This window comes from Syngnathus leptorhynchus, chromosome 2 (genome assembly GCF_054491065.1).
Source record: "Syngnathus leptorhynchus isolate UIUO chromosome 2, UIUO_Slep, whole genome shotgun sequence".
In the NCBI taxonomy this organism is placed as follows: Eukaryota; Metazoa; Chordata; class Actinopteri; order Syngnathiformes; family Syngnathidae; genus Syngnathus; species Syngnathus leptorhynchus.
In genome coordinates, this window is record NC_141196.1 from 6,077,324 (window position 1) to 6,104,884 (window position 27,561).

The 27,561-nt window shown below is 41.7% G+C and overlaps 1 protein-coding gene across 1 annotated transcript in view; it reads left to right on the forward strand.

Moving 5' to 3' along the window:
* The window catches only part of LOC147060446 (protocadherin-1-like), a 76,754-nt gene extending 49,193 nt beyond the window's left edge, over positions 1-27,561 (forward strand). The window contains exon 5 of the mRNA XM_085900255.1: positions 22,587-27,561. Coding sequence (XP_085756381.1) covers positions 22,587-23,020 — 434 coding nt within the window. The 3' untranslated portion in view covers positions 23,021-27,561. The remainder of the gene's footprint in view (positions 1-22,586) is intronic.

A 27,561-nucleotide genomic window follows, 5' to 3' on the forward strand; every position in this document is an offset into this window, starting at 1 on the left:
ATTCTCAACAAGCCTATTAAAAATGATTGAACCCAAAGCGGAAATCTCTCGCTTGTGGTTAATCGAATGAAAGCTGATACAAAAATGACAACAACTGCAACATGCCTCGAATGGCCAATTCCCCCCAAAAGTTGTCTCTCCCTCATTTTCTTCCTGTGCCATTTCCTTCTCCTCCTCCTTGTTTTTCAAATATTTGGGTATCGGCTTTTGACTATCGATTGTCACGCTTAACTTACTTACGGCCTTGGAGTGTTTTCATAAAAAAGTATCACGTACTGAAGTCATTTTGGTGTTTTTACTCTAAAGTAAATGATTGCCATTCACAAGAATATCGACTGAAGTCATCCACCTCATTAGGGCCGCGATTCCTTCTCTTCACTCCCTCAGCCAAATCTTTAATGTTTTGAACTCATAGCATCCATCTTGAATGTGATGAATGTCGTGTGGCAGGAAAAGACCCCACAAACCGAGTCTTCAAATCACTTGGCCAGTCTCAATCGAGTTCCCGACCCGCAACCAATCAGAAGCCAACGAGATCCAGGTGCTTCCCCGGCCACGATACGCCGAGCGGGCTGAACCGTGATCCGCTCGGCGTGATTGGATTATCCCGTCACCCGCGGCGCGCGATCTGCCCATCCAGCCTAGGCTCGCCCGGCCGCATCCCGGCCTGGCTGAGCCTAAGCAGATTGGATAGACAATAGCATTATATGTCATTACGCCCATGCCACATGGCTTACATTAACGCCGGGCGGCAGGACGCCAGGGAGGGGGCGGACGTGTGGCAGGTACCAGTGGGATAAAGCCTCTTTGTCTAACTGAATTCTTCTGATGGAGCCCCAATGTACATTTAGCACTGTCCAAACTCCAACCAGGGAGCCATTTGTGCCCTGTGACATCTACTAAAATTCACTATTGTGTAGGTTACTGAAACAATGCCATCCATAAAAAAAAATAAAAAAAAAATACCACAACATTTTCCTGCCTACCTGAAAATCTAGCACAAAGCACAGTCCAAGTGCTTTTGAGTTTTCTTTCTTTTGGTAATTTGGTAGCTTGGCGCAGGTCGAAAGAGTCGTTTGCGCCGTTGTGGGAGTGAACACAACCAACCGATGGTAGCTGCTACCCTCACACGGTCTACTTGGTGCAAGCAGTTGCTGGAGTCCATCCATGAGATTGGAGCAAGGCAAGTTCAATTAAAACTAACCGTAGGAAGATCTCCACAGGCCCACAAATAGTCAGGGGTGTGCTATTAATATATCTTTACAATAATAAAACATTCAATGAATTTATTTCTACGATGATTCACGATAGTCATGACAGCTTTTACCTTAAACTTTATATTTAAGTCACCACAAAAATACAAAACACACACGCACACACACACACGCAAACACAGCATGTCAATGTTGTTCAGCAGTAGGAACATCCGTCATGCAGCATCACTGAGGGCCACAGATCAGAGTTCGCACCGGTGGCGGTGGGGGGGGGATGCAAGGACAGAGCCTGGGGGCCACACACACACACACACACACACACACACACAACACACACACAACACACACACACACACACACAATGTATGGTGACACACATACAGGGCGTCCCGGATGACGGGGTCACCTCCCCCGCAGCGCAGAAACATTTCTCTTCTCCCGTAGGATGACAAAGTCAGAACGTAACAACCTTCTTCCTCCTCGTCCTCTTGTTCCATTAATGGGCCGCTCTGTTCGCTAGCAAGCCAAGGCCGTCAGTGTACAGAGCAGCAGCGTCTTCATTTTCGTCCTCGTCACACCGGCTCACAACCCAGATGTCTCGGCAGATGTTTGCCGGCTGGCCGGCCGATCCACTTGCTTCGGGAACATCTGACAAGTTCCCGACCGGGTGGGAGGTGTCTTGTTCCGCCTCAACATCACTTCAGGACAACACGACAAAAACTAATCATACCTTTAAAACTTAAAAAAAACATGTATTCTAAAATTCCTCTTATGACTGTACGTATTTTCAAAAAATATCACTTCACTCTATTATTCCAAGAAAGTAATCAGACTACTTTCTAAATCAAAAAGACAAGACTTTTCGTATTGTAAATCTCATACAACGGAAGAAAGACATTTTTTGCCTCAACAACCCTTCCAAATCGGTGTGTAACCCTTGTTGTGTGTATTTTCACACGTTTGTAGTAAACTGAGAGGAAGTCATGAGTCACATCTCAGAAATACAACCGGATCTGTGCGCGTGCGCAAAAAATATATAGCCATCAGTGTGCAGCAGCACGTAAGCGTTGAGATTCATGTCCGCCTCCACTTGTGTGGACCTGTCGTGAAACGTTGTGCGTGTGCTTGTACGCGCGTGTGTGCGTTGTTTCCTGGTGCATATCTCACACTTGTGACAGGAAGTCAATTTCCTATTTGCAGTTTGTTGTGGTGACGATTGGTCCAGTCGGAGTTGATTTGTCTTGCTGACGACCAATCGGACCCCCCCCCCCCCCCTCCCGACGGACGTGTTTGAGTCATTATTTACATCAGTTTTTTGATGTAACGTAGCACTTTTACATCCGATTTTATCTTTGGTACACCTTTAATCTAGTATATTTTCAACACATCTTTTCAGTGTGGTGCAATTGTATCGATATTTGTAAAGATCTAATATATATTTATACATCTAATATATATCTACATCAAACAAGGACTTACTTCACGTCGTTTATTTTTGACCGGGTATTGGCTACATACGTGAATGCCCGATTATTGTCTGTTCCTACATCATTTGGAATTATTATATTTACATCATAGTTAACATCTAAAGTATAATATTTACATCAGGTTTACCATTTGCACCTCTAATGTAGGATAATTACATCTTATTTAATGTTCAATAGACTTCTAATGTAGCATTTTATATATTTCATGTATTTACCTCAAATGTAATATATTTATTTTTTGATGATGATTACACTAATGTAGTATATTTACGTCGTACTTAATGTCCATACACTCCCAAAGTTTCATATTGTGATTCTTGTATACAAAAGTAAATCACAGCACTCTGGAACAAAACTATTTATATACTGGTGGCATTCCATTTTTTACGAGGAGTTTACAATATTAAAACTGCTAGGAAATGTATATAAGTCAAATTTGAGAAATGAGGTGAGTGTATTTGGGTTTGCTGGAGTCTAATTCGTGCCAAAAGAAAAAATTTCCGTTTTCGATGAAGATTCAGGGTTTGGGGTATTCAAGTGTTTCAGTTTGCAGAGGTATCGCGGAGTGTAAACGTTTAAGTGAGCAGGATGGGGAAAAAAATTCTAATATTGCACAGTGGTTGACAGATTGGGATGTCAGTGGCTCTGGAGTCTGATGGTGTCTGGGGAAAAGCTGCATTTTATTTTTTTATTGATCTGGCTGTCGTGTGTGCCATGTTTATTGTGGTGTATATAGCTTGACATGATGATATTCAGATCCTGTTTTGTGTTCCATAAACCTCGAAAGTCGCATATTTGTATCGTATATGTCTAACTTGTCATAGCTATGTCATATTCTGTCCATTTAAACACACTTCTAATGTTGCCGCATTCATTTCATATCTCGTCTCGATACCTGACATCGTGTAACTTCAGTTTCTGTTTTTTTTTTTGCTGATCAAATCACTTTTCGATCCACTTTTTTCAAGGTGCATGTACTTCAAGGGTCAGGAACAAAATGAACGCTTGTTAACGGTAGCGAGATGCGGGTGCCCGAGGCTTGGTTTTTTTTTTTTTGGAAGTCAAGATGGAGACAGCGCCGACATGAAAAAACAAAACCTTCTGTTAAAGCGGGCGGGCGGGAGAGGCATACCGCTTGAGGAGTGTCGGCATCGGCGACGCTTCTGCCTGCACCTTCATTGTGCGGCGTACAAAAGAGCAAATGAAAAGGCGGTCGGGTGTGTGAATGCAGCTTGAAAAGGCAAAAATTCAAAAGGCCCAGCGGATTATCTACTAAAGCTACACGAACGTTCAGGGCCAAGGACTCGAGTGGACCTCGCTCATGCTAACATGCTAACATTGACCTTAAAAAGGTCTTTTTTGATTCGTTTTCCTTTCATGTAAATGTCTGAAAAGCTTCACACCTAGAACGTGTTTGCGTTGTCACGCCAGTCCATTCAGTCAAACTTCTGCCTCGATTGACCTGTTGAATTCAGTTTTCATTCCAATATTCGAAATTCCACACAAGCGCCGCAATGACGAACAGACACCGGTGGATGCGATCAGCACATTTCTTTGAGTAGAAGATCAAGAATAGGCGGCAAATTTCGGCTTATCACATCATCCCTCAACGAGAGAAATGCCAATAGGTTGGAAAACAATTAAGAAGAAGAAGAGGTAAAAAGATAAATAAATAAAAGAAATAGGAGAAGGAGGATGAAGCAAAGTGAGTAGGAGGAGAGAAAAGAAAAGGGGACAAAGAGGAGGATGAAAGGAAAGAGCGGCAAAAGAGGGAAGAGAAGTAGAATGAGGACGACTGGGAGGAAGAAGAGGAGGAGGAAGAGGGAAAATGAGTAGCAGCAGGAGCAGGAAGAAGGGACGTGGAGAAAGAGAAGAGAGCAGAAAAAGAAAATGACGATGAGGAAGGAGATAGTGAGATGCAGGACAAAGACGAGAGAAGAAAAGGAGACAAATGCAAAAGGGGAGGAGAGAAGGAAAAGTTAAAATAATGATGAGGCGGAGGAGATAAATGAGGAGGAAGATGAAGATGAGGAAGAAATTGATAAAGAGAGATGAGGAGAAAATGAGTATCAGGAGAGAGAAGCGGATGAAGAGAAAGTACAAAAGGAGGAAGAAGAGGAGAAAACAGAAGCTGGAGACCAACAATCATTGCCGACCGACAACGAGACTCTTTTTAGTGTTCTTAAACAATTGAAATCACACACACACACACACACACACACACACACACACACACACACACACACACACACACACACACACACACACACACACTCGTCTCCTTTTTCTGTTTATTGTTGAAGGTGTGACCCACGTGTCATTCTTCTTCTGGAGTGTTTTGTCCTCTCAATGCTTCCTCATCTCATCTCATCTCATCTCATCTCATCTTGTCTCCTCTTCTCTCGTGTGGTCTTTTTTTCTCTCGATTCCTTTTTTCTGACTTTCTTTTTCCACTCGCCTTTGACAGACTGGAAAAAAAAAATTACCTTGACTGCAGCCGGTCAAGTCGGAAGTGCGTCACTGGTGTCTTTTTCATGTGCAACACAACACGCTTGCCATCTTCACCTTCACTCTGACTGCGACTTGTCTTGTCTGAGCTAGCGCATCCATTTAAGTGGGAAAAAACTATTGAGGGAAGGAAGTCACTTTGCCATACATTTATTACTACCCAATGTATCAGGATCATTTAAAACGTCATAAAAATAACTAACAATGACCAGCTTGACACCATCAATTGAATTTTTAGCAAAATTGACTCGACAAACATCAAAAAGGGACATCTTGTGTAAACAGTTGGCAACAACTCAAAGAGCGAATAGTGATGCCGTTTTTTTGTGGCTTAAAATTTGTTTGTATTTCAGCATGATGTTATTTACCAGTGATGTAGATTGAGTGTACGCTAACCGTGCCTATGTTTAACTACATGGCGTCGGGTGAAGACCCCCATTAAAGATTCATTTCCATGGACATTAAACGTGAGTGGCGGCCATTAGTGCATTTTAGCGTCTTGAAGGAGCTGCGACCATCTTGTGAAAACGTCCGGCGGCACGCAGGACTTCTTTGCTGATGTGTTTGTTTGCTTTGAGGCAATCTGCTTGCGACATGCGCCGCTCATTAGCATAAAACAAATATTTGCTGTATTTCCTCAGCGGAGTGTAAATGACTGCAGTCAGAAGAGACCATTTGTAATGAGGAACACGCCAAGCCGCATCATTTTTATTTCATACTTCAATCACACTTTATTAGCGCGGTTAAGTATATGTATTCATAAATCTCTCCAGAGCCTAAAGTGGCTGCTTCAGGCAGATTTACTCTGTATTCTCAGGCAAGGTTTCTGAGATTTTTTTGTGGGTCTACTCATGTTTAGCAAATATCGTGTTGCTAACTAAACTGGCTTCAAGTATTGACTTTTATTTTTTATTTAAATCTAGTTGAGCCAAAAATGTCTGCTTTGAGTCAAAATGGTAGATTTGTTTTTTTTGGCATGCCTTCATTGACTTTTTGTGAATCATGATAGACATGTCTACCCCATTTCATGCTGCTAAGTCAAAACGGCTTAGTTTTTGTTTTGTTTTATAAACCAGTATTTTGCAATTGAGCCACATAAGACTAAAATGACCGCTTCGGAATGTGTGCTAAGTGCTAACTTGTTTAACTTAGTTAGCGAGTAGACTGCCGTTGTGATGCTAACCATGGCTCATGATGCTATGACTCTTTGATTTCATATAAAAATAAACATCTCGGTGTTTTATAGGTGACGTTTATGGTCTTTGCTTTTGTTTACTGAATCTAAATACGCATTCAATTTGCATATTGTGCATTTTTTCAAAGGTTTTATATTCTTAGTCTTGTGTTTGATGTCAAATGATGAGAAATGTGCATACTATTTTTTTTTCTTACAAGAATCCATTTTGCTTTACTGCGCTGGTACATTTTTTTCAAGCCACTACTATTTTGAAATCCCATCTCTCCCACCATTTTTTGAATTTTTCTTTTTGTTTTCTTTTTTTTTTTTTTTTTTTGCATGGACTGTGCTCTTGTGCCTGGCGCGACCTGAGGTGAACTGAGCTGTAAGACGTTGCGTGTCTATCCTCTCGTAGGTGCAGCGTCGTCCAGCAGCCAGCCGGAGAGGGCGGCCGGACTAAAAAGACTTCCTTAAGACAAAAAAGTCCCAAAGACACTTTTTTTGTCTTCTTTTTTTATTCTTCCTGGTCCATTTTTAACACTACGTATTGCGCTTTTTTCCCAGTCTTTGTTGCATTTGAATAGATTTTTTTCCCACGCTCCTGAATGAGTTTTTGTGCTTTCTTGGAATGAGGAAAACGTTTTTGGGACTCCCATGGACTGACTGGATTATCGATTTTTTCTTTTTCACCTTTTTGTTTTTTTCCCAGCATTAGGGTTACTTTTTTTTTAAACTTAATTTATGCTTGTTTCGGAGGACAGGGTGAAAATTCCAATGGCTCTCACTGGACAGAATTCCTGCCAGAAAAGTGAGAATTATTTATTTATTTATTTATTTGTTTTTTGAATTGGTCTTAAAGAATTTAATTGTTAAAATACTTTTAAAATACTGTAAAACCACTGGCCAAAAAAAAAACCCCAGAGCTTCTTTTCATTGAGTATGTTTTAAACACGATGTAACAGGAAGTACGATCGCAGTTTAAACAGGGTTTCCATAGATCCATAACAAGCATCTTGAATCTAACCCAAATGAACCAACCCTAAATCTACTAACAGTAAACTCAACTAACCCAACTTCAAACCCCAACTCTAAACCCTAATCCTACTCTAATCCTCAAACCATATCACTTATCCAAAATTAAACCATACAGCCTTAAGCAACTAACATCAACCAAACTAAACCTAAAACTACACCCGGAAAAACTAATCAGTTTAAGATATTACACCCCAATCCTAACTCCAGTGAAATCTCTGGGTAGCCACTGTTCTCCTTACCAATTAACCGTAACAGAACCTAACCTACTAACCACGACTTTCAACTAACCTAAAAACCCAGAACTCTAAAGCTGTAATCATAAACTTTAACAAACATACCCTAAACTCCCTAATTCGATCCGAATCTCAGTCCCCTAACTATTATTTACCCGAATCAAATCTTCTAACTATGAATTCACTTACTTTAACCCAACTAACCCTAACCATCTAAAGCCAAATCTTAATTGAAACCTATCCATAATGTACTCTAGAAATAGCCACTAAAATATTGTAACTAACTCTAACTAATCCTGCGAGGGGTCACCAACCTTTTTGAATCTGAGCTACTGATACATATAAACTTATGAGGTGAGTAAACTTGCCAAATTACCAGTCAACTTAATAAATGTTCACCTTGACTAACCTTAGCCGACTAACACAAACTTGATCTTGAATTTCAAAAAACACTCTCCCTTCAAACCCTAGTCCTAAACCAACCCTAACTACACACTCAAATACTCAAAGTACTAACCTCCAAACGGAGACCTAAAATCAAATCCAAAAAAGAACAAATGAATTCCAATGGCACAACACATTTTTATATATATATTTATTTTTTTGTGCTTGGTAATAACTGAAAATGTGTATAAAAAAAACTAATGCAAATTTTATATTACAGATAGTAACTACTCCCAATAATCATATTTCACAAATGATAGGTGTTCATCGTGGCTTCCTGAAAGCAGTGGATTCCCTGTTCAAAGAATTGACAGTAATACCACAACATTTAATAGTGTGACGTGTTCAAACAATGACAGCAACCACATGATCGTTTAGCTTTGTTGCATTATTAGCAATTCAAAAAAAAACTTCTACCTAAAAAGCAGTTTTCCTTTAATTGCTTGTTAAAGTCTCTGATATTTCAACGGGTTCTGTACTAGTTGCTAGGCTAAGTGGGCAGGCTAGCCTGCTGGGCAATGTGGCTAGGGTAGAGCGCTAGGCTAGGATAGGTGGCTATTATGAATGCTATTGACATGAGTGTCAAATGGCATGGAGACGATGAGTGTTCTTTCAGATAAGCGCAATTTTCTCTGTTAAAAACAACAACAAAATTGTAGCGTTCTTTCTGAAGACTGGAAATGGATTAATTAAATTTCAATCCATTTCAATAAGAAAATATAATTTCATATACATGTAAATTAAACTATGAGCTTGGTGAAGGCACATTAAATTTGTAAGTCAAGGTTAGGGTTAAAGCGCTACCAAGTAATTCATTGTCTGACAAAAAAAAAAAAAATCACTGAAAACGGTATACAAATTTAAGCATCCATCACGCTAATACTAAAACCATTAACATCAACCTTTCAAATATGTGATGCCACATCAGAGTAATTAAATGCACTGCTTTGCAAAGAAGTCATGACTTGGAATGATAATTGCTCATACGGCTTTTGTTAACAAACCGGAAAGTGTTACTATGTAACATACCAAAACATTTGATCAATTTATCTTAAGTCCCGCCCTCCACGCAAGCTGTCAATCAAGCCTTTCTTCGCATCAATACCTAATAGTTGAATGGACTATTTATTGCGTGTCAGTAATAGTAGGTTGTGTGTGTGTGTATGTATGTGTGTGTGTGTGTGTGTGTGTGTGTGTATTATGGGATGTAGTCATTACTTGAGGGGGGGGGGGGGTATAGCAGGAGATTGTGCCTGTGCCTGTATTTATGATGATGATTTGTATTCACACGTTTTTATGAGAATAAAGTCGTGCTGAGCTTATGTAGTGTGTTGATTAATTCACCATTAAATTTGGTAGGCATATCAATCATGACTAGACCCACAAAAAAAAGAAAGAAGCAGTGCTCAAAGTGTCACTGAAAGTTTGCCATTATGGTTTGAAGCAGATATTTTAGGCTTATTTTGGCCATTTACGCAACTTAAAATTTTTAGACCCAGATGCTAAATGTCTAGTATAAGCAGACCCACAAAATTCTTTTGCGTTTTTGGTTTAGTTTATTGATTTAATTCATTAAACAGCAACATTGGTATAATCCTGCTAAGTGTGTCGTATTAAGCTCGTGGCATCCCAAGACTTTTGCCCACGGCCGTGCATTTATATTTGTAGGAAGCCATTTTGATTTTAATTGAGGTTTCCCTAATAATTAACATTCCCCAGCTCACATTTTAATCTCATTTGGTTTCAGGCCTTTTTTGGATCATGAACATCGGATCATGCCGCTTCTTATCGCAATTTATGTTGCGTTATCTTTGGTGGCAAATAGCCAGCTAAAAATGTATTTTGTGTGCGTGTGTGTTCATATTTAGTGCTGCTGTTATATTTTAATTAAAGTTGAACAGCGGGCTTAATTACTGCCATGATAAACAACATCTTTCTCGTTCGCACTTGCCTGTCTTCAAAGCTCGGTCAAATGCACACGTGCGCACACACACACACACACAAACACACACATACACACACACATGGTGTCTGTGCGGTGATGTAACACGTGAGTTTATGGCTCTTAATGAAAACTGAGGCCACAGTCCCAGAATCCCAACACTAATCACCATCCCCACTCTCTGGACACCACACACACCAACCAACACAGATACTGTGCGTGTGTGTGCATATGCAGTCATCCATTTTGCCACACTCCACACTAGAAGACTGTGTGTGGGTGCCACAAGTCAAGCGTGCAACACAGACTGATTTTTTCCTTTTAAGTCTCACAAAAAAAAAAAAAAGAGCCCCCATAGCCAGTTTGACTTATCAACATACATATGGTAGGAATATCCATCTTGTGTTGACCCATAAATATATCTCAGGAAGTCATGCCTGAAAGGAAACAGGAAGTCAGCCATTTTGATTTGAAATAGCCATCTTAGGGACATCTTTTTTTAATTTAATTTAATTTAGCCCTGGCAGCTGCTTTCATGTGGCAACATGACACTTGATTCAGTTTTAGGAAATTGGCCATTTTAGTTTGAAGCACCCATGTTAGTGTAATTAGGGTCAATTGAGCCAAGTGATTTTTTTTATGTTGTGCATCCATCCATCCATACATCCATTTTCTGAACTGCTTATTCTCACAAACTGGCTGTCTCAGGGCGGGGTACACCCCATGCTGGTCGCCATCCAGTCCCTGGTGCTTTTTACATAGTTTTTAATCCCATATGCCGGCTTCACGTAGCTAAACGTAGCTACATTCGTTATACGTGTCATAACACAAAACAAGTCTGAAAAAACCTACCTAAAAATACAGTCGTTTTCAAAATCAATTCAAAATATAAGACAACAAACAATATATTGTTTTAGGTTGCTTTGGGGAAAAAGGTTTTTTTTTTTTATTTTAGAAGGAAATACTTAGCAGCTACTTGCTATTTTTCTGTGCTGTTAAACATAGCTTATAGCGGCTGATTCCCTTGAGAGGCCAAAAACCCTTTGAAAAGAAGAGTTGGATTTAACCGCAGCCAAATGAAGGCCGGCGTAAGTGCTAATAAAGCGCCGCGGCGCACACGTTACGATGGCAGATAAAGCTAACCAAGTGTTTAGCGGCCGCGCGTCACAAATTAACAGCGTCGGGAGTGGAGCCTTGTTTTGGCGCCGTGAATCAGAGAATAATGAGAGTTTATTAAGCGCTTGCCCCGCTTAAAGTGGCAACGCGAAATGGACGTTAAAAAAGCTCAGCGCTAATTTAATTTTCTTTTTTTACGAGCCGCACACTGTCTGCATCTGCAAGCGCTAAAGGGTCGTATTCGCACATCGGAAGAAAAGGTGACAATAAATCATATTGAACCAACCTCCCACCGAGAATTTCATTAGCCCTTTTCACACGTCACCATCAAAACCCATTTGTGTGAAATGAGCTAACATGAGAAACTCAAGAAAAAGGAGAGCTATTCATTTTCTGGATTCTGAGGTTGTATTCAATGTTTAATAGGGGGAAATGATGGCTGATTGAAAAGGTACAGCAGGGACGGGGCGGTTTGAAGTTTATCCGGCATTTGTGGCTTTATCAATGGGAGAACAGTTGTTTGACTAGTCTTCTGGCAATTAGCATAGTATAGTAGCCGTGGTATCCGAGGCTTGCTGGGGTGGGATGGTGGTTTGTGTGAAAGCAGGGACGGGGGTGTAAAGTTTAACAGATAAAAACCTCTTCTGCCCTATTCTGTTGGAAAAAAAAGTTGCTCTCCAATTATATGTAATCCCAACAGAGAAGTTATGTTAAAAACAATTGTCTCTGATCTGACAACTATTTCATACAAGATTTTAGTGGATAAATTAAATAACAAGATAGATCCACTTTGGTGTTGGTGGATAAATTAAATAACAAGTTAGATACATTTTTCATCTCACTTCAAATTGAGACTGAAGACATGATTTCAGAACTTCCCTCAAGGCAAAGGACTAGATTTGATAGATGGATGAATATACTTCCGTTGCCATGTGAGAGGACGTTTCAGACCGTCCCTGAAGGCCAAACACAAGCTGGTTCGATGAACGGATAGACATCATACAAGTACAGTAGATAGATAGTTGGAGGTATTTGGAACCATCGCTCAGTTGTTGTGCAACAGGAAAGCTGTGATTTCAGAATGTCCCTGAAGGCAACAGCTGACATAGATAGATACCGGAAGATCAAATACACTCAAGGCCTATAACCACAAAGACAGGCAGAAATAATTGTTGGTATCATTTGATCTCATTATCACCCACACCTTGTTGTTAAATTTAATGAAGGCGAGATGTTGAATTTGACCAAAGTGGCCTTAAAAATGTCTTTGAAACATATTTTTAAACCTGTAAGCCATCCTGTGAAAAATCTTTGTGCGTGCATGTGTGTGTGCCTTTGTGAGTGTCCCAACTGTCCTCCTTAATGAGGAAACACAGAGCCGACTAGTTTGTAGAAGGAACCTTCCAACCTCTATTACTGCAATAGTTACAGTGTGTGCTTCAAGTGTGCCTGTGTGTATGTGTGTGCGGGTCCCAGTCTGTCCCCAGTAAACAGCGACTTCTCATTAAAGCTTTCTGCTCGGCTGCCGGCTGACTCCTGCAGACCACCGCGATAATCCACTTCCCAGGACACAAACTCGCACGCAGGCACACACACGCAAACTCACACAGACACAGATACACACAGTCACAGTGCCTTGGTGGTCACCTGTGGCGAAGATGAGAGAGGAGAAGGATGAGAGTGATGGAGTAGGAGGAATGAGACGTGAGTAAATATGATGTTTGACTTGTTTTGTGTAGATGAGAAGGAGAAAGGAAGGGGAGCTACCGAAAGAAGAAGGAAAGCTATGCTCGAGTGGAGAAGAGAACTAAAGGAGAGGTAGAGGATTTTTTTTCTTTATGTCGGAAAAGAGCTAGAGTAGCGCTACAGAAGATAAACCACTCAAGAGTAGACGAGAGGAATGAGTTTTTCAGTAGATCCGGATCTAGAAGGGAAGAAGAAAATCTAATGTAGAAGATCTAGAGGACGGAAAGACGCTCGGGACAAGACGAGAGAACAGGTGGAGAAAATAAGATATTTGTGAGGATCTATCTAGAGTAGAACGGAGGAGCGATATGAGTTGGAGACTTGAAGCGAGGAGTTACAGAGTAGAAGATTTGATAATTAAGAGAAAAAAAGGGGTAAAGATCTAGAGAAGGACACAGAAGCTCTACAGGAGAGAGATGAGAACTCGAGTGGGTAAGGAGCTCAAGGGGGGAACAGAAGATATCTGAAAAAGTTCAGATCTGAGAACTAGAGGTGAGAAGGCAGTCGACATGAGAGGGGTGAAGTAGAGTTGGTGAAGAAAGAGATAAGATCGAGAGGTGGTGAAGATGGAAGATCCTGAGAAGAAGGAAGATCAATGAGAGCGATGAGCTCCAGGGTAAAAGAAATCTAGTGGAGAGAGGGGAGTTATAGAATATGAGAAAAAGAAATCATATAGAGAAGCAACAAAATTGAAATCGTGAAAATATAGAGATTTAAATGCACACAATCATAACGACTTTTGTCTCGGAAGCAAAGGAAAAAAAAAAAGCCATATCTCCACTTCCATTTTCAATTCAGTCTGTGGGCCTCTCGAGCCCCTTTCCCGCAATCGAAACAATCTGATTGTTGTTGTGTGACAATATGATGCTGGGTTCTGTGTGAAATGCAGACTTCACCATTATGTATGTCATGAAAGTCAGACTGCATGAGAAGCAGGGCGAATTGCCCTTGCCCTCGTTCTATGACGCTGCCTTTGACGTGGCGCACGACACGGTGGAGCAAAGTCAAGTGCTGTGAAAGTGTTTTTCGACAGAGGGGGTAGCGCCACGATGAGTTAGTGCTGTCTTCCCCCGCTTAATCCTGGGATATTATCGGCTCCTCTGCGTGTAAGGATTAGCCTCCCCTTGAGCTCCAGCACAGGGGCTTGCTCCTGCTCCGGCTCAGTCCAGCCACGAGCCATCCTTGGTGACTATGCTTGCGGCAGCGATCCCCCTCCATCACCTCCACCGCCGCCTTCCACCTCCTCCAGCTATACATCGGTGGATTGTTTGGTTCAGAGTGTGGTGCTGAATAGCCAATGAAGGGACGGCAGCAATGGCGGGTGCGCATCTCCCCGGGCAACACTTAAAACGCCTCCCCCCAATTAACCTAACACACACACACACACACACACACACACACACACACACACACACACACACACTGAACAGATAACATGCGCATTGATATGCACTATACAAAGTCATACAGCGCGGACACGCATCAGGGTCACAGGGAGGCTGATGCTCATAATTCATATCACATGCAGTCACATACACAATCACAAACACACACACACACACACACACACACACACATGCTCACTCACAGCACACACAGCTTGGTGCAGGATTCTGTATTTACAATTCGGGTCACACAAGCACAGATAAAAACACACCAAGGCCAACATGGGTCACTGGTGCCACTGGCTATAGTAAACCAATGCACGCACACGTGCATGCACGCCTCACACACACACACACACACACACACACACACACACACACACACACACACACACACACACACACACACACACACACACACACACACACACACAGTCTTACTGTAACAGACACACACACAACACACACTCACATTCACACACATGGAAAGAGATTAAATGGAAGTAAGACATGCACACAATCGAAATATACACACACATAATTCACGCTTGTACGCGCACACACACACACACACACACACACACACACACACACACACACACACACACACACACACACACACACACACACACACACACACACACACACACACACACGTATATATAAAATAGTGCAAAACGATATTCTATGAAGGTACAATGCACTGTAACACACATACACAAACACACAACTGAAATGCATGCAATCACACAGACAAAAATAAACACACTTGAGAAAGCATTTACATGATAAGCAGAAAAATGTCATGCGTGCACATACGCACACACGCGTACACACACTTCCTTCGGGAACAAGAGAAATGAGCTCTCTTCGACCTTCCGATTTGCCGTCTGACTTTCCAGTCACTACAGTAAACTCTTCTCATAGCCGCCGGCGTCCCATTGGCCGAGCTGATGCTGGGGGGCGGGGCTAAAGCCTCCCAGGCTCGTTGACTGCAAATGCACGCGTCAGACGTCGCATCACATCCTTCACATTTGTTGGCTTAGGGGACATTAAGAGGTGTGTATGTGTGTGTCTGTGCGTGTGTGCGTGTGTGTGCTTGTCTAGAGGGTCCATGTTGTTCTGCTCCAGTTGTGTCGCTCTCTCAGACACCAGCCCTGTCCTCCACGGTCCACTTCCTGTCCATTTCCTGGTGCCCCTTGACCCCTGCTGGTTGACTTGAGACTTCCCGGGGGTCCGGTTGTGTGCGTGTCTTTGTGTGTCTGTGTGTGCGTGTAATGAAGCGTAAAGAGTCACTCGGATGATTTTCCCTCGTCTTTCTACTGAACTTCACACTAATCACTGCTCAGTTACAGGAGGTGCTATTACGCACAAGACCTGAATACACTAATACACAGTTTATTTTCATCAGGCGTTATTTGGCAGTTTGTTAGCATCGCTAACCTAAAAAGGGCTGACTTTGCTGTCAGGGGCAACTCCCTCAATGCCCCTTAAAGTAAGAGTTTGACATCGCTTCTTCCGTTGCGTATTTGATCTCCGTTAAATGCGGCTGAAGACAATATTGTCAATTTGGTGACGTCAGTATTGTTATTGTTCTGTCGGAAAATAAGAGTCTAAATTGGCAGCTGAAATTTAAAATCTCATTTTTGTACTTCTAAGAAAGTAGCTGAGGCAGAACTGTGCATAAAAAGGGGGCTTCTGTTTCACTGACCCTCAATGCTGAACTTTTGTCCCCCTGATTTGCTTCTTGAGAATTTTTTTTTTTTTTAATTTTGGAATACTGTCAAATTTATTGAGCTGTGTGAAAGATGGATTAATTAATGTCCCAACTTCTGAGGAAATATCAGATGCAGGATTTTTCAAATAAATAAATAAATAAATAGATATAATATTATATAATATATATATATAAATAAATAAACAAATCGATAAATAAATAAAAGTGCAACGAAGTGAGTGTCAGGCTGAAACTTGTCTGCTCCCGTTGTCTGCCCTTTGTTTTCACTGTTTTGTGTTACGCCATGCATGTAAAATGCAAAACCAGGACGACCGTGTTTAACACCATAGTTCTGAAAAGTACCGACACCGAACATGCGAAAGGAAAAGTTGAAACCGCGCAAAAGCATATCAAGAAAAATTCAGGATAAAAAGTCGACGGCGGGTCGTGGGGTCATTGTTGTGAGTTTTGACACATCACTGCCGTTCCCCACGTTTGCGTGAAAGGGGGCCACTCAATATTTAACGCACGCTGCGGGAAATGTGCGCGGCACGAGTGGGGAGCGTGTTTGATTCATTATTCAACCTCCTTGCGCTTTTTCTCCCGCTTGCTCTCGTGCTGCATGAACGAGATAACGGCTCGGCTTCACGCCGTAATTCTTTTGCATCACAGATTAGGCAAAGGAAAAAAAAAAACTCAAAAACTATATCATGGAATTTTGCAGGGGGAAAACACGGAAAACAGTCAGAAACTCGTTTCTGTTTTTTTTATCTTCAACATTTAACACAGGGACGATGAAGAAAGAAGCCGATGGGATGACCGTAACCATCCTCTTCCACCTCCCCCGCCGTCGTCATGCAAATAAACGGCAAAGAAATTACCCGCCGGCTTCCTCGACGGCCGTCAAAAACGCCGCGGGGAAGAGGGAAAAAAAAATCCCAATTCCAACGTTAACAAATCCTTTTATTTTTTCCTTCTTTCTCCCGCTGGTTTGCTTCGTTACGTATGCAAATGAGACTATCTCCCGCCTCACGGCCCAGCGCCTCGTTACGCAGCGAGCTGGGATCAGTTACAAAGGAGAGACTATGAGCGCGGGGGTGCAAGGGAGCGAGGGAGATCAAGATTTTGAACGGCGCGAAAGATGGATGATGCTCGCTCCATACACAAAAGTGGAGATACGCGGAAGGAGTACACACAACTCGACTCACAAAGACTCACATTGGCTCTCACACTTCCACGCAACCTGATGGTGTGCGCGATTCTAAACTTTTGGCTGCATTTTTTTTTTTTGCTTGAGAGCGCCCCGCGGCAGCTATGTGGCGCCACATAGCGGAGTGGGCAAAGCGGACCCCGGGGCACTGTCACATTTAGTGCGGCTACGCCTTATTTGTTCATTTCACGCCGAACACCGCCTGATAACAACTTCCTCTTTTATCTCCCACACAAAGCCGCAATACAACAACCAATCTTGGACTGTGCGGGAGCGCGCGCGTGTACGTGTTGTTCCTGCGCGTGCATGTATGACCAGTATGTCCTCGTGTGAACACCGTGTGGTAAATCCAAAAGTTTCTTTACTTCATTTGGGAAAAAAAAAATATTACAAATGCGTACACCCACGCACAAAAAACAAAGCCTCATTGTTGTTGATGAAGACTCAAGCGAACTTGTAGAAGTTTCTCCATCTTCAGGAAGTTTAAAGCTTCCTCTAAGTCAACTTGCTCCCGGGAAAACTTTTTTTGACAGAATTTTACTGGAACGCTTCCAAGAAAAAAAAAACTTTTATGTTCTTAATGTATGCGCGTTGCCGCATTGTTGTCGTGTGACCGCCTGCGTGTGTGCGTTAATGATTTTTTTGTGTAATGGTGATATCTGCGAAGTTGTGAGAAAGAACCTCACTCATAATTTAACACTTTTCTCATTTTGCTCCCAAAGAAGATGACAAAATATCTTTCTTGCCGTGTTCCACTTTGCCCAAATGTATGTTATTGTTTTTCTGTTGTTGCTACTATATGGTGGATACTTTCACTTCCTATTTTCTTACGCTTCCTGCTTTCCTTATGGAACTTTTCACTTTCCTATGTAAATGTTTTCATTATTTGAAATCAAATCATTCACTGTCACTTGGGAAGTTTTCAATGACTTCACTCATGTTTGTGAGGAAGTTCTTACTCTCGCATGGTGTCTTTTTTTTGCTTTCTGCATAATTCCAAGATGGCGGCGTCCCATTAATGAGTCCCCTGGTCCCCGTGGCCCCTCCCACCTTCACTTGCTCCTTAGTGCATCCTGGGAGATTTTACCGCCGCGGGCGCCGACTCTGCAAATTTATTCACTTTTGTTGGATAATTGAATTTTCCTGTCATAGTAGGGCCAGACCGCAGGGATGACAACCACTCTTCCTTCTCTTTCTTCTTCTTCTTCTATTAATAATCATCTTCGTTGTTGTCAAACCGCCGCTAATTCTGTACTGCCTCAGATGTGCGTCGATTTACTTTGCTGTTGATGTTATTTACGTTCTGGCGGGTGCGAGCGTGGCGCATCCAGACGGCGACGGGGTGCCAAGAGGGGGGGCGGGGTCACTTATTTCCAGCGAGAAGGGCGCTTCCTGTTTTCATGTGCGGGTTAACGCCAACAACGCTTTTAATCTACAACACGATGACAGCTCCAATGCGCTCATATGACATGATGGAAAACAACAACGTGTGGATGCGTCAATCATGCGCTATCAATCGGCCGCACGCTATTCGGATGTGATTTAAAAATGGAAAATTAAAACTTTTCTTTTTTTGATGCAACAGAAAACACTATGAGCACGTCCATCACTCGTCATTGTGTATTTTCTGATGTATTTCAATGACAGAAAGCTGTCTCCACACATGCACCATTTTTTTCTGCTCTAAAAACCCGCACCAATAAATCAAATAAACTAGATGTGTGCCATCAATTGCCACAAAGTTATGACATTTAAGAGATTCCCATGACACATTTGTGTCTCAAAGGGTTTGAACCAGGCAACACAGATTTGAAACAGAAAAACTCCTACTCTCGAATGACACAACAGGGAAAAAATGTATGTCCCAACTACTCGCCATCAATCGCCACCCCTCGCCATCAATCACCACCACTCGCCATCAATCGCCTTCCAAAAGATAACCACAGCATTTGCATTTACAATGAGAGAAAACTGAAACGCTTCCGCTCTCATCTGATACGACAGAAAACTACTCTTGCATGTTTCCATTACTCGCCACCAATCGCCATTGCATCAGAAACGACCATGCTGCTATTTTGACCTTCGAAGTGTGGCACCTAGTCTATATTTGATCTACTTTACTAATATTTCTCCATGAACTCAACAATACTGTCTTGTGTCTTGCAAAGGTAGTTTTTGAATTTAAAGCCTATATTTTTTATTTGTTAACGAAATCGTCTAAATATCAGTGTAAGTGATTGGTAGCCTATTTCTATCAATTGGCTGGCTAACATTCCAAGGTTTATGCCTGTGATCAACTCCAACTCACCCGCAACCTAATGAGGACGAGCAACAAAGAAAATAGAAGGATGCTACAAAAGGCACCATTTTTGTATTCAGGTCAGCTTGTGAATTTAAAGTAAAATAAACCTTGCAGCTTTAAAGACCTCTCACACGCACACACACACACACACACACACACACACACACACACACACACACACACACACACACACACACACACACACACACACACACACACACACACACACACTCTGACACGCACACATACGCACTACTCGCAGTGGTCAAATATTTATGTACTGGAGAAGCTGCTGCAGCGTTATTGCACTTGAAGTCGCTTCAGGCGCCTTCTGTCCGATTCTTTCACAAATGTTAAAATACAAAACGCTACAAAACTCGAGCATCAAACACGCCCAGGCACACACAAGTATGGAATGCATCTCCTCATTCAGGACAATCTGAATTTCACGCCACCCTTCACAACCAGATTCCCCCCCCCCCCCCCCCCCTCAATGTGGCTGTTTTCTACGAAAGGTAGAAGGCACAAAGAGAGAGACCATGACAATTTCCTGTCTTTTCAGGTCGTATCAAAGGCATAACAGAGGCAGGTCAGTGTGTGTATGTGTGAAAGGGGATTAGCCAAAAGAAGGAACGGGGGCTGTGAAGTTTAACAACCACCATCTATTTTTCCACACTTAGTTTCACACTGGTCACCTCTACCATCAAAAAGTGATTATTTCTCTTTCCTTATGTATGACTGGACTGTGTGAAAGTTTCAAAGCCTTGTGGAAAAGGACACCAACATTTTCCACCTTAGAATGGAGTACAAGTGGAATGGATTTCCCCAAAAAAGAAAAAGTCACACTGCCATTAAAAACAGATTATTTTTTTTTACTGATTTTAACCATCCAAATTTCTTTTCACACAGCTTACAACCAACAACGTTTTCTTATTTTTCTTCTTGTTGTTGTTGTGTGTGAAAGGTACCAAAGTAGATGGGAGGGACCAAGAGAAGTTTATGACTTCTGAGGTCATATCTTATGCTTAACAAAGCATTGTTGTGGCTGCATGACAAACCATTTGCAGAAAAGCGAGAGTGAGAAGATTTCCAGCAGTTGTGTGACAGTGGATGAGGAGAAAAAAAAAAGTTCTGTGTGAAAGGCACCAATAACAACACAGACCTTTTGCACAATCACTGTGTGAAAAGGTCTGAAAATTGCTCATTGAAAAAACACAGGCAAAAAAAAAAAAAGGCCTTTTGTGTGTTGTTTTTTTTTTTTGTCCTTCAGACGCCATAGAATAATTTAAAGAATGGAGACAAGGGTGTTTTTGAAATAGCGGGGAACTTTTCCATTTTTTGTTGTTATATTTCATATTTTGCAAGTATTTTTCTTTTGCTGATAATTTCCCATCTCCTTCCTTTACTGCCAAACCTGACACATGAAAGAGCTCTATTCCCTTCACTCCCTCTCTTATTTCCCTCCATCTTCATCTCACCTTCGTCGTCATCGTCCCTGCGTCCTTTAAGTAATTGCCGTTTAATAGAATTTCTGCAAAAGTCGTTGAAGTGAGAATAAACACTCACTAGACAAAGTTTGAATGTGACCCCCAAAGGTGATTGGTTGGGGGGTAGTTGCTATCATTTTTCAACAATACAAATGTTACTATTAAAATTAATTCTAAATTCAGTGTGCATAAAAAAATGAAATGGGTTTTTCAAAAAGTAACACTTAAATGATCCCTTTAAAAAAATGACGCTTAAATCTTCAATCCAAGGATTCAAATTAATCAAATTATTGTCAATTTAAGATACCCACAAAAAAGAATGACTCATACTTGACTTGCAAGTCTTCAGTTGACGTTTGTTCTCCACAAAAATACACGCTGAGCAGAACAGAACGTTTTCAGCACTCTGGACAGCTCCCCGTTCACCCAGTTGCCAGCGGAGCCTCCTGCCCTATCATCGATGAATTGTTTCACCTTTAGGGGAGAAAGTTGGAAATAGTCGGTCGCAATGGTATGACAATTGAATAGAAATCACGTTTAAAGGACCAAATGCAAAGTTCATGACACAGCATTAGCCGCATTTTTTACTCAGGAAGTCCTTCAAGCGCCAACCAACCGTACATCAGCCAGCGGGAATAATAAAAGGCGAGAATAAGAAATGTGTGAGTGAGCGTGTTGGCGAGTCAGCAGCGGCGCTCGCTCGCTCGCTCGCTTGCTGCCTGCAAAATGGAGGCCATGAATTTCAATTGACAACAAGCGGACGGACGCCATTTGGGGGGGCAAGTGGGAGGGGGGCTGCTTTTACCGGCCAGGACAGAACCCCCGGGCACCCCTCCTCGCCTTGCACCCTCTATTCCTCAGAGCCCGGGGTATTAGAGAATGATCTAATGTCACGCGTGGGGAGAGAAAGGTTACTTTCTGCATACGCGCTTCACATTTGCCTTTTGCCTCGCTGACCTTTTCGGCATTCTTTCTTCTCCCACTTTTCTTCAATATCATTCGTTCTCTTTTTTCTTCTTCTTCCTGTTGGGCTACTAATTGGCTTTGTTCACGCACATCGTTTAACACAGCCGACACAGCGCTGACGCACCGCTAAGCTCAGCACCGCATTCTCCTCAAAAGCATCTAACAAATCTTATTAAACATCGACAGAATGATTTTGCATCACAGAAGCACCATCACAAAACGTATTACACCGCTCACCCCTTTTAAAATTCCGTCAAAGTTAGCACACCCCTTTTCCAGAGCACCCCAACCCCCTTCAAAAATAATTTCTATGGAGCATCCATTGATTGATTGTGGATGATTTGGCAGCATGTAGTCACTGGAACCAAAACTTTTTGACTGGAGTGTAATCAATGTTAACAGCGGTGCATCTTTTTCATTTTCGTCACGCCCTGGAGAGTTGCATGAATTCCACTTTTTCTATGTGCTCACACATAACAGTTTTAATCAAAAGCAGCCCGTGGAGGTCCCCCATCCCTTGGGGAAGCTGTCCTTATATACTGTATGAAGTTAATTAAAGTTTATTTTCATTGTTGTCACGGCAACACAACTTATTGAGCATATGTTGTGTTTTTCAGATCTGAGGCCCCTCCCGGACGTGGCCATGACGGGCAACTGCACGCGTGAGTGCACCGAGTTCGGCCACTCGGACTCATGCTGGATGCCCGGCCAGCCGTCGCCGAACCGCAAGGTGCCCAAAGGGGCTGCCGTTCCCCCGAAGCTGTCCACCTTCGTGCCTTACCAGGAGATGGACGCCACCCACGACCCGCCTCCACCCGTGGCTAACGGCAGTCCTAAGCCCGTCCCCGTGGAAGAGCGTGGTGTGGGCGGTGGCAGGGTTGCTAACATGCGCTTCATGACGCCCTACAGCAGTGCCTACCCCCTGGGGGCCGCCGGCCAGACCCCTGCCAAAGACTGCGGCCTGGAGGAGATCCCCCTCAGCCAGGCAGTGGAGTTCCACTCGGCCACCACCCCCACAGGCCACGCCGCCAAGAGGGAGATCTACCTGTGAGGGAGGACCGTGCCGCGTCACTCCCCTTTGACGCTGCTCACTTGAACACCTTGACAAAAACACCACCCCAGCCCACCTCACTATCCCCCTCAACACCTTACCAGGCTCTGAAACCTTTCCTCCACTGTCCCCTAAATACCATTCCGCCCAACTATTCACCTCCATGCCCACCCAAAAACACTACCCCTACCCCTAAACACCTCACCCCTCAATCAGCTCAGCTGGCACCCCAGCACCTTTACAGTCCCTGAACACCTCACCACCCCAAATTACAACCCTGCTCTATTAAACCACCTTACTGTCCCAGCGGAAACCAGATTCTCCAACCAACTCACCACCTCTTTAAACATTTCATTGAGCTCTCAAACACCTTTGTTACAACCCCAAACACCTCCCTTATTGCTTGTGAGCGCCTCAACACATCGTTAACACGTGAAACACATTTCACGTCCCTCAATGATCACACTTCATACCTCACCATAGCCCCAAAGCCTTTCCATACCCAAATAAATGCCCGATGCCCGAAACACCTCATGGGTTCTCCTGAATACCTCACCACCTCCGGCAAACCTTTCACCGAGCACCTCTCCTGCCCTTAAACACCTCACCTGTGCCTGGTTGTGTTTTAGCACAGCCCACATTCCCTTACGCCCACTGCTCTAGGCCCCGCCCACCTGGCTTTGTGCCAGCCAATCAGCTGTAAATGAGGAAACGAAAAGAATGTAAACAACAAACTGCTTTGTGTCTTCTTTTTTCACCCCCACCATCTCACCCCACCACCCGACGCCTCCCCCTCGAGTGGGCTTTGTTGTAAATCTTTTCTCACTATTCTGTGTGAAACTATCTAGCCTGACTTTGAACTTCTTTCTTTGGATTTAGGGGAAGAATTTCTGGACGTCAAACAACTTGGCATGTTTGTTTTTTATCCTTTGTTTTACGAGGACATTTGCCTCGTGAACACATGGAGGAAATCTTTTTTTCCCCCCTAATTCCATATGTAAATACAATATTGCAAACCTCATGTGACGTCACGCTGCTGGACTGATGAGTTTTGCATGTACAGACGCTGCAGATTTTTTCTTTTTTTGGAAGGGGGGGGGCGCTAGTGACGGGACAAAATCGTTGGGAAGTTATCCACAAGTTACTGCCAGGTCAAAACTGAAACTTTCATCGTTGTCGTCATCATCAAGGTTGTAATTAGTAATATTCAAGTGAATCCAAAATGTTTTTGCGATTGTTGTCGATTCAATTTTGATTGACAGAGAATTGATCAACAAAGAAAGTCAAACAACGTAATAAAAATCAGCACAAATAATCAAGTGGATGTAAATTATTCCCAACATAATATTCATAATTAACAACTGTTGTTCATCCTGCGAGGAGCCAGAATGTTGACATCATAAGGATTTTATTTGCTTATTATAATTTCACCAATTGAGGGCCACGTTTCAGTTTGGTTTTGATGCCTATTTTGTTGGAGTGATCTGCTTCCAAATCTGTTAATATAAAAAGTACTTTATGAAGAAGTATTTCCATTTCAAGGCCCCAACTCACGCCTCTTCCTTCCTCCTCCTCTTCATCTTTCCTCTCGCCCTGGCCGTCAGGAATCGGGTCATTTTTTTCCACTTTGCACCTCCCAAGCGGCCGGTGTGTTTTGCTGCGTGAGGTAAAGATGGAGGACGGAGGTTACATTTACTCTTTGCCACCAATTAACCTCCGCTGACCCTCTGTGGCCTTTTGCCGCCTCTGTTGGTTTTTAGTGTGTGTGTGTGCATGTATGTGTGTGTGGGTGGGTGTGCGTGCGTGCGAGAGAAAGAGTGCAGTTCATTTTTTAAAGTTTAAAGGCAGTGTCACAAATTATTCGTCTTAATTTGAGACTTTTTGACCCTGCAAAGAAAAAAAAAGTTTTCTTTTACCCACTTTAATTTATTAGCCTGCCAGAAAACAACACTTTGAAATTTCACTATCATCGTTGGTCAATAAAATTACCCCTAATTCCTGATTTGTGTTTGATTTCGTCACATGAAATTTGGTAGACATGTCTATTATGAGTAGACGCACAAAAAAATCTCAGAACATTTGCTACATCTCTGGCTCTCCTAAGGATGAAGCAGTTTATTAGTCTCATAGCACAGTCGCCTATGTTATAGAGTTGAATGTTTTTGGTCAAAAAAATTTTTTTTAAAATGATATGATTTCTTGAGCAAACAAAAATATTTAAAAAATGCCAACATGTTTGCAAAATTGTTCTTGTTGTGGAAGAACTTTTCAGCAGCTACATTTAATAAGTTGCTACAACTCAAAAGTGTTTTGTTTTCTATTCTTGCATCGCTTGAAAATATTTATACTGGAAAATTTCTCCAATAATGAATCACTTCTTGTATCAAAAATCAAACTCTCTTGTTCAAAGTATAGCTGATTTCTTCAACTGTCACATAAAGTGAAAAGTAAAGTTGTTGACAAATTCGAGCTGACATTATCCAAGCTCCTCCCTCCCGCACACGCTACATGCTAACACTGAGCGCGTCTTACATTAACGCCAGAGGGTGCCTTGTGTAGCGTGTACCGCACGAGTGGCGACAGTCCGAATTATTTTGTTTTTAAAAACGGAAAAGTCGGGTTTGATGAGGAAAGGCAGGTTGTTTAAAAAAAAAATTACATAGAAAAAGGAGAAGAACACATAGTTAAAGTTCTTTGAAGTATTTTGTATTCAGAACAAATCATGAACAATTTGACACTCAAATTTTCAACGTTTTTATCCAATGGAGTGATAAGCGTTGGAAAGGACATTTACCACAACTCATCTTTTTTTCAATTTTTTTTTATTGTGTATTATAATTTTGAGCATGAAATAAGCAGACTTTATAAAAAAGGTTTTGAGGCTGTCAGTTTTCCCATTTGATCAGTCAATTACTGGTTTCCTGTATCAATATGTGCTCGACATTTTTATTTATTTTATTTTATTTCTCCCCTTTTTAACAAAACTTAAATGAACGGGCACACTGTGTTTTTATACCTCCCAACTCCATTGCCACCTGATCGGCACACCACCACAACAACTCGCCACAAACCAAGTCAGTCTTTCAAAAGTGTTAAATAACAAGAATTGCAACTTTCTGACACCAAAACGGATCAAAACCAGAAATATGAATGCAGATTTGATCCAACATATGAGCCGTGCAAACAATGACGTTAAATGCCAATTTGTAACCGGGTCTCCAGTTTAGCCACAAATAGTTGACAAATCACAAATTACATCGAGATGTTTGTTTCGAAGTCTTAAATCACAAGTTATTAACGTGCGAATCATTCAAGCTAGCAAAATCATGTTTGCATTACGTAAAATAAATAAAGTGAGACAAGAGTAGTGCAAATGACTGAAAAAATGAAATCTTATGGTCATTCAAGTTCAAGTTAAAAAAAAGTCCCAATGATTATCGTCACACACATCTGGGTGTGGTGAAATTTGTCCTCATATGATTTTGATCCATCCCCTGGGGGAAAGGGGAGCAGTGAGCAGCAGCGGTGCCGCGCTCAGGAATCATTTGGTGATCTTTCGGTTGACCTTTTATTATTTACAAAAATGTCTTTTTTATTTAAAGGAACTGCAGTATTTTTCTAATGTGACAAACTGATCAATGCTAAAAAAAAACGTTTTTTTATGACTAACTCACAAATGTGGCTCTTGTCATTTTCTTACAAGCTCTTAACTGGCCCAGTTAATTATGAATGATTCAGGCTGCTAAAACTAAATCAACCTTCATTTAATGTAAAAAACAAATTTAGTCAAAACCTATGACAAGTGCCAATAAACGTTAAAAATCAATTTGCTACAATCCAGTTAATTGTTTCAGTAGAGTTCTAATTTTGTGAATTAAAAAAGGTAATATTTTTCAAATGTAACAAACTAGCCGACATTTTTTTTTTCTTGCCATAATTGTTATGTATGTGGCAGAGGTTTTTAGGCTAACAAGTTAGCATTAGAAGTTTGTAAACAAAACTTTTGTAACCTTCTGACGCACACAACAAAGCTAACAAAAAAATAAAAGAAAATATCACCTGCGGAAACTTTTACCAATTTTGAAGCAGGAAACTTTTTTTTTTTTAGAATTACTGAGAAGAAGCCTGTCCTGTTTGTAGACTTGCTGTGGGTTGGTTATATTTCTATAGAAACAATGCTAGTGATGCCTTGTTTTTTGTACAGTTTTATGTACATGCAATTGTACTTTTTTTTTTTGTTTTCTGATGAGATGACAAATATGAATATATATAAATATATATATATATATATTATCTTGTATCTATACTCGAAGCGTGTGAAGGAAACGTGGCGCGTAAGCTTGTCCTTGTTCGTAGGCTCGCGTAGGCTCGCCGCGCCGCTCGTCCACTTTTAATTTAATGTTTTTATTGAAGTTTTTTAATGATGTTATAGCAAAGGAATGTCGAGTGATGACGTGTTTTTTATTTTATTTTATTTGTTGTTGCTTTGTTTCCTTCTTCCTTCTTTGTCCATTCGCATGTTTGACTTTGGAATCAATGTC